Source organism: Sorex araneus, chromosome 9, assembly GCF_027595985.1.
Source record: "Sorex araneus isolate mSorAra2 chromosome 9, mSorAra2.pri, whole genome shotgun sequence".
Taxonomy (NCBI): domain Eukaryota; kingdom Metazoa; phylum Chordata; class Mammalia; order Eulipotyphla; family Soricidae; genus Sorex; species Sorex araneus.
The window spans coordinates 61,532,761-61,545,426 of record NC_073310.1 but is presented as its reverse complement, the minus strand read 5'-3'; the positions used below and the strand labels follow the sequence as shown (position 1 = coordinate 61,545,426).

The following is a 12,666-nucleotide window of genomic DNA, read 5'->3' as shown; positions in this document are numbered from 1 at the left end:
CTCCTGTGTGGGGGACTCCAACTTCCACCGGCCTCCCTCAGGCAGCCCGCAGCCTGCTGACCCCAGACCATTGGGGAGAGCTATGTGGGGAGAGCTGTCCGTCCTGGCTGCCCTTTCTTTGCAGGAAAGAAATCAGGTCCGACCTTTGCCCGGGTCTCCCGGGTTCACCGTGTCTTCTTGCAAAAAGGAATTTCGGGAGAAGACCTGGGGGAAGAGGTCTTGTCTAGGGAGCATGAGGAGAGAGGAGAGCCCGAGCAGAGGGCTGGGGGCACGGCCAGAGAGAAGGCTCAGGGGATGCGCTTGCAGAGCTGCCTCTCAGGCCTTTCCCAAGTGGCGCCGGCAGGGGAGCTTCTGTGCAGAGAAGTGTCTGTTGCTAGGGCGTTGCCAAGGAATAAGGACTCCGAGTCCTGGGTTGGCGCTGAGCCTCATGCGGAGGGTCCTATCCTGCAGGTTCTGTCCTGGGGGTCTCCAGCCCCTGAGCTTTGGGTGGCATTCTAGTGCTGGACGGGGGTGGGAGGGGGTGCAGGCAGCAGAAATGCCTCTTTCCTTCTTTCTATTTTTTTTTTTTGGCCCACAGCCCGTAGGGGTTTTCCAGGTTTGCTCCTGGCTCCATCACCCCCGACAGAGTTATGGGACCTTGTGCCGTGTAGGGGATCAAACAAGACAAATGCCCCCCGCTGTCTCTGGCCCCAGAACTCCTCTTCAAGTCACATCTCGGTTTTGACAGCTTCTTGAACGCCACTGCCAAGGGCGCCCCTTCCCTTCCCTGCCTCCCCTCTTCACCTTGCCAGGAAAGCACAAAGACACGTGGGCAGACCGGAGCGATGGCGGGAAAGGCGGCTGCTCCCCCGAGGGACTTGTGCCCGAGTTTCAGATCCCCAATTTCGGAGAAACCAGGTCCACACACGATAATGCACGAACAAAAGACGTTTATTGCTAGCTTGAACTAGGGTCCAAGTCTCATCCAACGCAGTGGAGTCTTGACAAGGACCCTGACCCCGAGTCACAAGCAGTTTGTAAAGGGTTCAGTTAAGAAGCGGCTTACATACTGGCCTGGTGTTAGCATTGCCCTATTGCAGCAGTGGTGAGCAACTGGACAGCAGGTACCAGGAACAGTTTGGGGTTTTTCCAAGAAGCCCCTCGTGACTGGCCAGATCCAACTGCCCAGTGTCTTCTTATCTAGGTGAATTACTCAATTGGGAGTTTACCAGAAACTCCAAGTCCTGCTTTGGGGAAACAGAAACTGAGGCCTAGTTGAGACTTAATGTTAGTTGTAGCCTGTCATGGCATCACAGACTAATGCCTTGTCAAGAAGTCTGTCTGCGGTGGCTTGTTACCCTGGGAATCTTATCACCCCTAGAAGAGGAGGGAGCAAGAAACTGGCACAGGGGAGAGGCTGATTTCAGGCTGGTCGGGGAAGCAGGTGCGTTGGGCCAGGAACTTCTGCTCCCAATCAGAATCGGGACGGCAGGGCTGAGTGTGTTTATCAGTCCTGTTCCTTCTGAGACCAGCCTGCCTCAGAGCCAGTCCAGGGGTCCCCCGGCGCCCACTTCCCAGGGCCCCTGGGAGGGCAGGAAGCGCCTCCTAGAGCGTGGGCGGGATTGTTGGTCACTTGGGGCAGAACCAGATGCCCAGATGCGGGGCATGCTGGGAGCAGCTGGAGCTAGTGATGGTTGATTGACAGCTCGTGCTGGAGAGTCCCACGGGGAGGGCCCGGGGAGGATGGGGGGAGGGCTGTGAGGCCGGGAGAGCTGGGACTTTCAGGCTGGACAGTCGTGTCGGGGAGCTAACAATTAGGTCCCCAAGTCCCCCAGTAGGGCAGCGGCTCAGTTCTGCAGCCGTTGGGCAGGGCTTGCAGAGTGGCTGGGGTGCGGGGAGGCACCCAGGGCTGATTTGGGGGCCGGTTCCTGAGCTTGGGGCCGAGAAAGGAGGCTTCACTCCAGGAACAGGGCCAAGCCAAGGTGCTTCGAGGTGGCCGGGGGAGCGGGCCTGGATTCCAGCGCCACCCGAGCACCAGTCGGCGAGATTTGGGGGCACGGGGCGGGCGCTGTGCTCGCCAGTGCGTTTCTGGAGCCCGCGGAGAGTTTGGCCCCAGCCCGTGTGCCCCTCCCTTGGGTCCCGAGCCCCCTCTTCGCTTCCTTCTCCCGCTCACCCTCCCTCCTCGGTGAGGCTGGACTCACCTCCCAGTTTATGTCACACAGACTCAGAGAGGCCCGGTCGGTCCCCTCCTGCCGGGCGGAGGCTAGAGAGAAGCCGAGCTTTCCCGGGAACGTTTGCTCTCGGGTGCCCGGCCTCCATCCCGCCGGCAGTGCTCACCCTCTGGCTCCGGAGTTCACCAGCCCGTGCTGGTAGAGAAGACTGATGACCCCCACTCTTTCTCACCCCTGTGCTCCTCCGCCCCCCACCACCCCCGAGATGAGCTCAGGGCAACCCCCCTCCCACATCTCAGGTTCACTCTGTTTCTGTGTCCCTTGTTTCATTTGTCTGTTTGTTTGTTTATTTATTTATTTATTTATTTATTTATTTATTTATTTATTTTTGTGTTGAATCCCCGTGAAATGCGGTGTTACAAAGCTGTTCACGGTTAGGCTTCAGTCACACAGTGTTCCTCCACCCATTCCTCCAACAATGTCTCCAGTTTCTCCCCCACCACCCTCCTGCCAGCCTGTCTCTGTGGCAGGCACTTTACGCTCTCTCTTGCTCTCTCTCTCTCTCTCTCTCTCTCTCTCTCTCTCTCTCTCTCTCCTCTCTCTCTCTCTTTCTCTCTCTCTCATTATGGTTTGCAATACAGATACCGAGAGGTTATCAAGTTTGTTCCTTTCCCTATTTTCAGCACACGGTTCTTATCCAGAGTGATCATTTCCAACCATCCTTGTCATAAAGATCCTGAGTTTCACTTATACCCAGCTCTCAGTCCCTTTTGATTTCTAGGGCTCCAGCTCTCTTCCCTTCTAGAAAACATCATCATTCCACAACAAATATGGGACCCCTTTCCCCCCACTCCTGAAGGGGCCTTGAATGATTGAGCCCAGCATAGCCACTGAGTTGGTTGGTCTCTGGGGCTCACTGGCCTCCTTTATCCCACAAGAACTCCAGGCCTCAAAAAAATTCATTTTGTCTTGTGTCCATGACCATGCTCTTAACTTATAGTTAAGTATTGTGGCGCTTTGTCCAGGCCCGTTTCGATGTCAGGGTAGCTCACAACTTGCCCTGAGTCCATCCAGTTCCTCGTTGGGACCCTGGGGTGCTAGGAAGTAAGGGCAAGTGAGGCTTAAGTCGAGAGAACAGATGCCCAGGAATGAATATTATTAGGAGTCAGTTAGTTCCCAAGTTACAAAAGCATAGTGTTAACTGTCTTCCTGCATCTATACAAAAAGGACATTGCTCTGAAGTAAGTATGCAAAGAACTTAAGGAAAAGAGAAAAGCAATATTTACAAGTTAACAGGGTCTGATTAGGAGATATAGGTGATTGACCAGTTGGGGGCGCAAAGCACAAAGAAAGAGTTTACAGATAAACACAGAGGAATGGGAGCACTGTGATGGGAGTACCCAATAAACCTAAGCTCCCTGTGGCAAGGCAGAAAGAACAAACCAATGTTATCCTACAGTCTTGTTGGAAAAGCTCTATTTAAAAGCACCCTACCCCTTCTAAACCTCTGAACCACGGAAAATAAATTAGGTCCTCAACAGTCTGTTGGGCCAACAGTCCCGGCTCCAGTGTAGATCAAAGGTATCAAGACAGACTGCAAAGAGAGAAACGATCAGTGTTTTTCACTGTGAAGGTGAAATTCTTTGGCCTCCGTTTGTCCCTTAAAAGGCCGGGGACAGGATGATTCTAAGGTCTGTGATGAAGTTGGGAAACTTTGCACACCAATTTGTTTTCCTGAAAATTTGCCAGGCAGAAAATTCTGCCTTTTATCCGCCTTCATTGTTACCTTCCGAGCAGCTTTCCCCATAGCAACTGAAAACTTCTTTGGACTGAAATTATCCTGCCCAGCTCCCAGCGCACAGTTGAGGAATTTTAAAAACAGGCTTTTGTGGCCATGAAATGCACTGAGATTTAGAAGACCTCAGTGTTGCAGGCAAGTCTTCATTCATCTTCCTTCCCAAGGTAAGTCCCAGCTTTCCAAATATTGTTTGTGTCATCCTCTGTCATTAAAGAAATGCGAACATACAAATCTGAAACGTTTTTAACCATAAAAGTAGACCCAGAATCGTTGTTATTACCCCAGAGTCATTATTAAACTCATCTCTGGGCCAAGATCTGAAGTGAGAGGCTGCTAACATTTCACATTCCTTAAGCAGTCTTACTAAGAGATGTTTGTTTGGGTTTTAAAACTTTTTTCCAGAAAGCTGATTGGCTGTAAAATCACACACCAGCTTTTTTGGTGAGTGTGTGGCTTTATCGTGGCTCATGAGCTCTTGAAACACTTTGTTTTCTTAAGATAGTTTCTACTACTCTTAATAAATCAGAAACTGGAAAGTTCTAGAAAGTTCTAATCCCTATGTTATCATCATTTCCCCAGCCTCTCCTGTCTAACGTCTTGTAACTCAACCAGATTTGGTAACTTATTAACATTTCTCTCTTGATTATTTATTACGTAGAGATATCAACCTTGCCTCTCCGAGATTTCCTTTACAATGGAATTAAGTGGGGGCTATTTCCTGTTCCCAGGATTTGGAGGGGAAACAGAGAAATGTATTCTTCTCAATTTTAACTTTTGGTTCAGAGAGAGGCCCTAGAACAAACTCCTCGGATGGGTTATAGTTGGAAAATCTCAAACCATGGTGGCTTCCTGCCGATTTGGGTTACAAACCACTTACAGACGCCCTGTTGTTCAGAAACAGCTTGTCATGGCAAATCAGCTTAGCTGCCCAATTAAGGGACCTTTCAAACGTGTCGCAGGAGTGATCATTACAGCCGGGATTTCTCGCCTTCTCAGAAATTCCTCCAATTCCAAGTCCACGCTGTGACCACCAGCCCAGCCACCAGCCCTGACAGTCCAGGGGGACAGCCGGGCAGAAATGTGCGTGTGGAAGCTCTGGGCTCTCTGGGTGCTGTCCTCTCTCCTGCTCGGCCTGGTCCCCGCCTCCGAGACAGAAAGCCCCTCCACCCAGGACAGTGGTGGTCCTTGGCGTCCAGGCCTGCTGATGGAGGTCCTCCAGGATCTGTCTGCAGGTGACCATCCACCCCAGCGCCACCCAGGAAGCCCCCTCTGGACCTTGCTGGAAAAGTCTGCATGCCCACGGAGGGCCGGGAGACCACCAGGGGACTGCAATCAGGTTAGTGCCGTAGAGCAGGGTCCCGAGCGGAGCACGTCGGAAAGAGCAGTGGGGAAGCTCATGGGGCAGAGCTGCCAGTGCCCGCCTGGGGCTGGTAATCCCCTTGCAGATGGAGGAGAGCGCCAACCACCCAGCGGGGACCAATCCCGTAACTCAGCACCTGGCCTCTGAGTCCTTGCCAGAAGTGACCCCTGAGTCAGGAGGACGCGCTGAGCGTCGCTGGGTGTGCCCCGGCAGGCTTTGCTGTGTGTCCGCCTGCTGACAGTGCCTCTGCAGGCTGGGAGGGTTTACTCTGCCACTGCGAACTCAGTTCTGCTGTCCGACCCTCTCTTCAGAGGAGCAACAAGCTGGCCCGCGCCCAGTTAGAGGGATGCGGTGACTCCAGGAGAGTCTTTCCCAGCCAAGGGCTTTGTCCTGACAGAAGGGTCTTGCTAATAGAATTTCCCCCTCTGTGCAAACAATAAATACATGATTCAACAACTGGTAAAATTCCCGAGGGTTCCTGGAGAGAATGTGTTATCAGCGCTGCCATTAGTTTATATAGAGGCTCCCCACTGGAAATAAGGAGAAGTCAGAGCTTGTTAAGGTCCTCTGAGAATTTGGTTCAGGGAAATATTCCCTGAGGACTTGAAGCCTTTCTTAAGGCTGGCTGGCTCCCAGTCAGGGGAAGAATGTAAACATGCAAAGTTGTGTTCTCTCTCTTCTCTCTCTCTCTCTCTCCCTCCCTCCCCTCCCTCCTCCTTCCCCTCCCCCTCTATCTCTCCCTTCCCTCTCCCTCTCCCACTCTCCCCCTTCCTCTTCCTCCCCCTCTCCCTCTCTCCCTTCCCTCTCTCTCCCTTTCCCTCTCTCCCTTCCCTCTCTCCTTTTCCCTCTCTCCCTTCCCTTTCTCTCCCTTTCCCTCTTTCTTGTTTCTTTCTCCCTCTCCCCCTCTCCTGCCCCCTCTCTCCCTCTCCCTCTCTCCCTGTCAATCCTCCCTCTCCCTCTCTCTCTCCTCTCTCTCTCCCCTCCCTCCCACTCCCCCCCACCCCCCCCAACCCCGTTATTTTCTACTTGTGTTCTGTAACATGGTCAGAGCTGGGCCAATTGTATTTCCGTTTGAAATAATTCCCTTCCCAGGGAGTGGAAGCCGCTCTATTTGTCAGCTCCTTCACTTTCTTTGTGGGAGAGAGGAAGGACCAGGGCCAGTGTCCGTGGGCTTCTCTAGCTAGATTGCGCTCGCATGCGTGTGTGTGTGTGTGTGTGTGTGTGTGTGTGTGGTGGGGAGGTGCCACTGAAATACCTGGGAAGCATTAAATAGTGCATGTTTTATAAAAACCTGGGGGGAAAAACATGTTCTGAGACCCCTCCCCCAAGCCTACTGCTGGGCTTGATCCAGGGCACAAGCTTGTGGGTGGGTGATTGTTTTGGGTCTTTTCTAGAACTTTCTCCACAAAGAAGCAGGGTTAATTTGAGAAAGCTGTGATAAAGAGAGGGTGAAAGGGTTATTTCATACTCCTGAGTGCCTAGCAGAAAGGGGGTGTAGGAGAGGACAGTTTACATCTTGGATTTGTGGGGAGAAAACTTTTAGTCACGATTTTATTTTAGAACCCACTGGAACGGCCTTTTCATTTCCCTGCAAAGCGATCAGAAGTCGTGGAGAACAGCACTCATTTAAAATAAATCCATTCAAGGTGCCACCCTTTGGAAAATGAATAATGTGGTCTCATGGTAACTCTTGGCTTTTCAGTGATGGAGGGTCTGATTGTCCATACTGCTCACGAGGTTTTCCGTGCACAAAATTCCAACAAGGCGGGGCAGAGGGAGCTGTCATGAATTCAGTGAGGGATTAAGTATCAGTAAAGAATAAATTCCACTTCGCCAATGATGGAACTGCAGCTTCCCGCAGCTGCAGGTGAAGGAAACGTAGCTGAGTCAGCAGCACCATGTTCCGGCACCTCCTAGGCCTGGGTCACACTGGGTCTCTCTTCCCCGTCCATAGACAAGGTGAAGACCACCTCCTCGGGCAGCCCTGCAGGGATGCACGTGTGGGTACAGGTGCTTGCACAGGAGCTGAGGCCGCTGGCCCCTGTGTCCCAGGTCCCTGCTGGTCGGCCCTGGCTCCCTCCGTTCCCGTAACATATTTACACGACTTTGTGGTGTGGCAGAGAACTGCGACTTCTGCAGCCTCTGGGTTGGCTCCCAGCCCTTCGCCTCCCCTGGTGGGTGGAGAACTGCTTCTTTTAAGTCCCCTCTGTCCCTCTTGCCACTCTCCTTTTCCTCTCTCTCTCTCTCTCTCTCTCTCTCTCTCTCTCTCTCTCTCTCTCTCTCTCTCTCTCTCTCTCTCTCTCTCTCTCTCTCTCTGTCTCATTGGTAAAGTGGGAAAGTTTTGTCTTGCAAGTTTATTTTTTAACTCGTCTCACCTAAGATGTTTTTGTCAGCCTAAGATGCCACGAATTCTAGCACAACACCCACAAAATCCCACCCAGAGTTTTGTCCTTCCGTCACCAGCTCTCGTCCTTTTGGTCCCTGAGTTGGCAGGGAAAAGCGTCCATTGTCGTCTTGTACTCGAGCTGCGTCGCTAGGCTGCTCCCTACCTTACAGAAGTCTAAGACTGACACAGAGGGCAGCGGATTTGTTCTTAACCCAAATCAAATTCTAAATCTCTTTGGGGCTTAAACCCTACAGGTCTGGCAATCGTCAACTAAATGACAGGATGGAACCACCTATCACCTTTGCTTTGGATCCCCAGGGCTCTCCGTTGGTCTATGTCAAGCTGAACTAAGATTTGATGCTCTAGAAAATTCTATCAAATATTCTGGTAATACAGTTAATTTAGTTAGGAGGGCTTCTTGTATCTAAAGTTGGGGAGGGCTTCTTGTATATTAAGTTGGCTTCCTGCATTAAAGTTTATCCCCCTAAAGCTTCTCATTATTAAGCCTTCAAAAAGAATGACAGAATCTGTGTTTTCTCCTTGAAACCTTCTGCTCCACCTGACATGATTAAGAGGCAAATCAATGGATTATGCCTGAATGAGTCCTTTCTTCTTTAACAAAGAATGCCTGCACCAGCTTCAGGGTCCAAGATAGATTTTTTTAAATAGGTTTTATTGGATCACCGTGAAATACAGTTACAAACTTTCATGATTATGTTTCAGTCATACAATGCTCGAGCACCCATCCCTCCACCTGTGCACATTTTCCACCATTATTCCCAGTGTCCCACCCACCACCTCTACCCCATCCCACTCCATACCTCTGTGGCAGGTACATGGATGGATCTTTGTGGTGTGTGTGTGTATGTGTGTGTGTGACTCCCAGCGATGCTCAGGAGTTACTCCTGGTTCTACACTCAGAAATTACTCCTGGTGGTGCATGGGGGACCATATGGGATGCTGGGGATTGAACCTGGGCTGGCTGCGTGCAAGGCAAATGCCCTTCTCACTGTACTATAGCTCACAAACAAAGTCATATTAGAAAACCAACTGATGTAGGGCCAGAGCGATAGCACAGAGGGTAAGGCTCTCACCTTGCACATGATTGATCCAGGTTCCATCCCCCGGCATCCCGTATAATCCTCCGAGCACTGCCAGGAGTGATTTCAGCGTGGAGAGTTGGAGTAAGCTTTGGGCACCGTCAGGAGCCTGAATGAAACAAAAACAAAAGCTGTGAAGAGAGTAAGAGACTGAGATTGCCCAAGCTGTCACTTGCTGCTTGCAGCTGCCAGGGCCCCTGGGAGAGTGGCTCATCCCAGTGGTGGTATGGGATCTACACCAGGTCCCCGAGATGTAGCTCAACACACACAGAGTCAAGTTGCTTGTGAAGAACATTCTATAATTCTGCAGCAATCTAAAGCTTACTTTGCACAACTAGAAACCTCGTGCTCGTGTGCATGCATGTGTGTCTGCATCCGTGTACTTGCATGTGTGCATGTGCGTGTGCATTTCTCTATATGTGTGTGTATGTGTGTGTTGTGAGATAGAACCCAGGTGTGATTCTTGCCAGGCAGGTGTTTTACGTGGAGCCAGTCTCCAGCCTGAAGTGGCAATTCAACCCTGTTACTAAAATAATTCATCCCATTTTCCTGATAGCTGTGAAAGGGGCCACTGAAACGTTTTCAATGACCCTCATGCTGACACATTGGCTTTTATTTTCTTCCTGGGTTAGAGGAGGGCATCTATTTCCAATGGAGTGTTTTGGTGTGGTGGTGGGGGGTCGCTAAAGCAGCTAACGTAGACCTCGTTCTGCAGTTGAGAGGGAGGAATGGTGGACAGTTCTCAGCAGGGGCTACCCAGGAAGGAGGGAAGCATGATGCAAACGTCCATCCTCGCCTCTCTTGCTTGGATCTGGCTTGTCTCCCGTCCCTCCCCCACAATGATAAGCAGCAAAGGCTTGTGGTGTGGTCCTAGCTAGAACTACAGTTGACCCCGAACAAGGATCGTCAATTAGGGGTGCCCCCAACACAGGGGACAATTTGAATGGAACTTTGTCTGCCCTAAACTTAGCCACTCACAGTCTATCATTGACCATAATTCTGTCTTAATCCATGAGACAGTCGATTGATGCATCTTTTCTCTGTGATACGCGTGGGATACGTTATCAGAATAAAGTTAACCACAGAGCATGAAACATGATTTAGAAATCACAAGGAGCAAAAAAAATATATTTACAGTTGCAAATTGTATCTATGAAAACCGGACGTTTACAAAGACGATTTCCATGGAAGTGGACCGACTTGCTCACTTCAAACCTGTGTGGTTGAGAACCCAGTGTGTTTGCAAAGCGTTTTTGTTCCTTCCTTTTTTTGCACAGTGCTTTGAGCCAGATGCTCTGTTACTAATGGCTGGAGGAGATTCTGAAGGGTCACCGAGAGAGGAAGTGGCCCAGAGACTGTCGCTTCTTCTCCTCTATTACATTATTCACCGGGAAGAGGTCTGCGCCTCCAAACTCAACATGAGTCACGAAGGGTATGAGTTTTACTTGCGCAGCCTCCTCAGCCTCCGGCAGGACGAAGACCCTTCCTTCCTGTCACAGAACGAGACCGAAGATATCCTGGCCCTCACCTGGCAGTACTTTGAGCCTTCAGGAAGCCAGGTAAGAAGGGCAAAGTGAGCCTGGAGTTAGACCAAAAATGTTTGAGGCATCCTAAGTGAGTGAAGCGTTTCGGGGATTTCAGTGAAAGGCAGTGAGTGACAGAACTTCAGGAAAGGGGAAAGAGAATGACTCATGATCGTAAGTGGCTTAGCCACGAGCTGGGTGGGTGGTTGGGTGGATGACGGGCCAGCTCTCATCCCTCTGCATTCCCTGAGCATTCAAGTAGGTGTGACTCACGGTTTTGGACTGCGCTCCACAGTGTGCAATGGAGCGTGAGGGCAGTGTGGCGGATTGCCTTGTCTTTGGGCCAGGGAAGGAGAAGGATAGACCAATTTGGAAGAGATGCTTTTATCAGCAACTATCTCAGCAAAGCAATGGGTAGCTTTGATGGGAGTTAGCAGTTTCACCTTTCCTCCCCTTCCCTTCCTACCTTCTCCCCTTCCCTCCCCTTCCCTTCCCTCCCTCCTCCCCTCTCCTCCCCTTGCCTCTCCTCTCCTCCCCTCCCCTCCCCTCCCCTCCTTCGCTTCCTCTCTCTTTTTCTCCTTCCCTTCTCCCCTCCACTTTACTCCCCTCCAGTGCTTCCCTGTCTCTTCTCTCCTCTCCTCTGGGGATCATATGGTGCCAGTGATTGAACTGAGGGCTCTTGAAAGAGAAGCATGTGTTCGGTCCTTTGAGCCACCTCCCCAACCTGTGTTGTGGTTTTTATTTGCATGCCTATGGTCCCCAGTGGTATTTCCTTTCCCTTCCGTTCCCTGTTCCCTGTTAGAATAGCTAGTCTGACCCCCAGTGCTCTTTGTGACTGTCCCAGCCCACCATTTCTTTTACCTTTTCTGCACTGTGTGGCAAGTTTGAGCAGCTAAAGTTTATTGAATGTAAGACCATTAAAACTGTCTTTTCTCAAAGAATTCATTGAGAAGTCACTCATACTTTTGCCAGGGAGTCAGGAAATGAGTTTTCATTCTCTTAAATGATTCATTGGCCTGAGTCTTAGCCTGTTGGGTCTCTATAATAAAAGGACCCCTGTAAAGGTGGCTATGAACAATGGAAACTTATTTCTCGTGGTTCTGGAGATTGGGAAGTTCCAGACCAAGGCTCTCTGGTGAATTGATGTCTGGTGTGAGCCTCCATACTGGATCTGAGACAGGTATCTGATCTCTGGTCCCTGATGCTGGATGGGGAAGAGATTCCCTGAAACAGGGCACTAATTCCATTTGTGAGGGCTACACCCACTTGACCTACTCAACTTCAAAGATCATGAATAAACCCCAGTCCTCAATGCCCTCATATTAGTGTCTGTGATTTTAACCTAGGAATTTAGGGGATTTATATACATTCCATCTATGGTAACATGTAGAACAGAATTTTATTCTCGGCCATGTTCCCACAAACACCCCATGCATTTTGAAAGGAATTATTTCCTGGTGATTGTTTTAGGGTTGAAAGGGGATCTAGGTGACTTTGGATCAAAATAACTTCAGAAACTAATATTGTCCTCTCTTGATTTTGTACCTGATTTTAGTGTATGGAAACCAGAACATTGCTGGAACAGTCTGGAATCCTGAGCAGTAATGGTGCGGACGAAAATACCCTTCCCCAGCTGGCAGCCACCGTGATGGCCTTGTCCCTCCGAGGGGTTTGTCTGGGACAAAGACACTTACCTTCCCCAGACTACTTCACAAAATATATTTTCACTTCTTTGAATAGTACAAATACTCTCCACCTCTCCGGTAAGTATGTTTCCAGAAATTTAATTCCAGGTACACACCTATTAGCTAAATAGTATCAAAAAGCAAAGATGAAAACTTTGATGGCTAAATTTATTTTGGTTTTATTTTCAACACTATTTAGTCTTAGCTCAGGTGGCCTTTGGGGGGCAAACTGCTAGGATGTGTAGGTGATGAAGAAGTGATTCCAGCCATAAAGGAAGAATTATCCCTGCAAAGGTGTGGTGTGTGTGTGTGTGTGTGTGTGTGTGTGGTGTGGTGTGGTGTGGTGTGGTGTTGGGAGTGGGGTGAGTTGTGAGCTGCATATCAGCTAAAATCTTGAATACTTGATCTTAGTGCAGGGTTCAGGGTCTGGGGGAAAATATTGTGTAGAATGATGAATTGATATTCTAAACAGAGCAAGAGGTTTAGTAGCAGTTCCCTGGGCTCCATGAAAGTCACTTAATTTGAAAGAAAAGTAACATGAACTAGTCATCTTGACTGCCAAATTGGGGAGACTGAGCCAGACTGAGTTATCAAAATGGATTCAAAATGTTGGCATCACCATTTTTCTTTCTCCCTTCCTCCCTCCCTCCCACCCTCCCTCCCT

General features: G+C 50.1%; 1 protein-coding gene across 5 annotated transcripts in view; it reads left to right on the top strand.

Moving 5' to 3' along the window:
- Positions 1-4,016: 4,016 nt before the first annotated feature.
- The window catches only part of SLC39A12 (solute carrier family 39 member 12), a 92,093-nt gene continuing 83,443 nt past the window's right edge, over positions 4,017-12,666 (top strand). For 4 of the 5 annotated variants that reach the window (XM_055147489.1, XM_055147487.1, XM_055147490.1 and 1 more), the window contains exons 1-4: positions 4,017-4,112; positions 4,908-5,284; positions 10,072-10,353; positions 11,873-12,080. In XM_055147489.1, coding sequence (XP_055003464.1) covers positions 5,027-5,284; positions 10,072-10,353; positions 11,873-12,080 — 748 coding nt within the window. In that variant the 5' untranslated portion in view covers positions 4,017-4,112; positions 4,908-5,026. The remainder of the gene's footprint in view (positions 4,113-4,907; positions 5,285-10,071; positions 10,354-11,872; positions 12,081-12,666) is intronic. The other variant, XM_004605480.2, reaches the window with a different exon arrangement.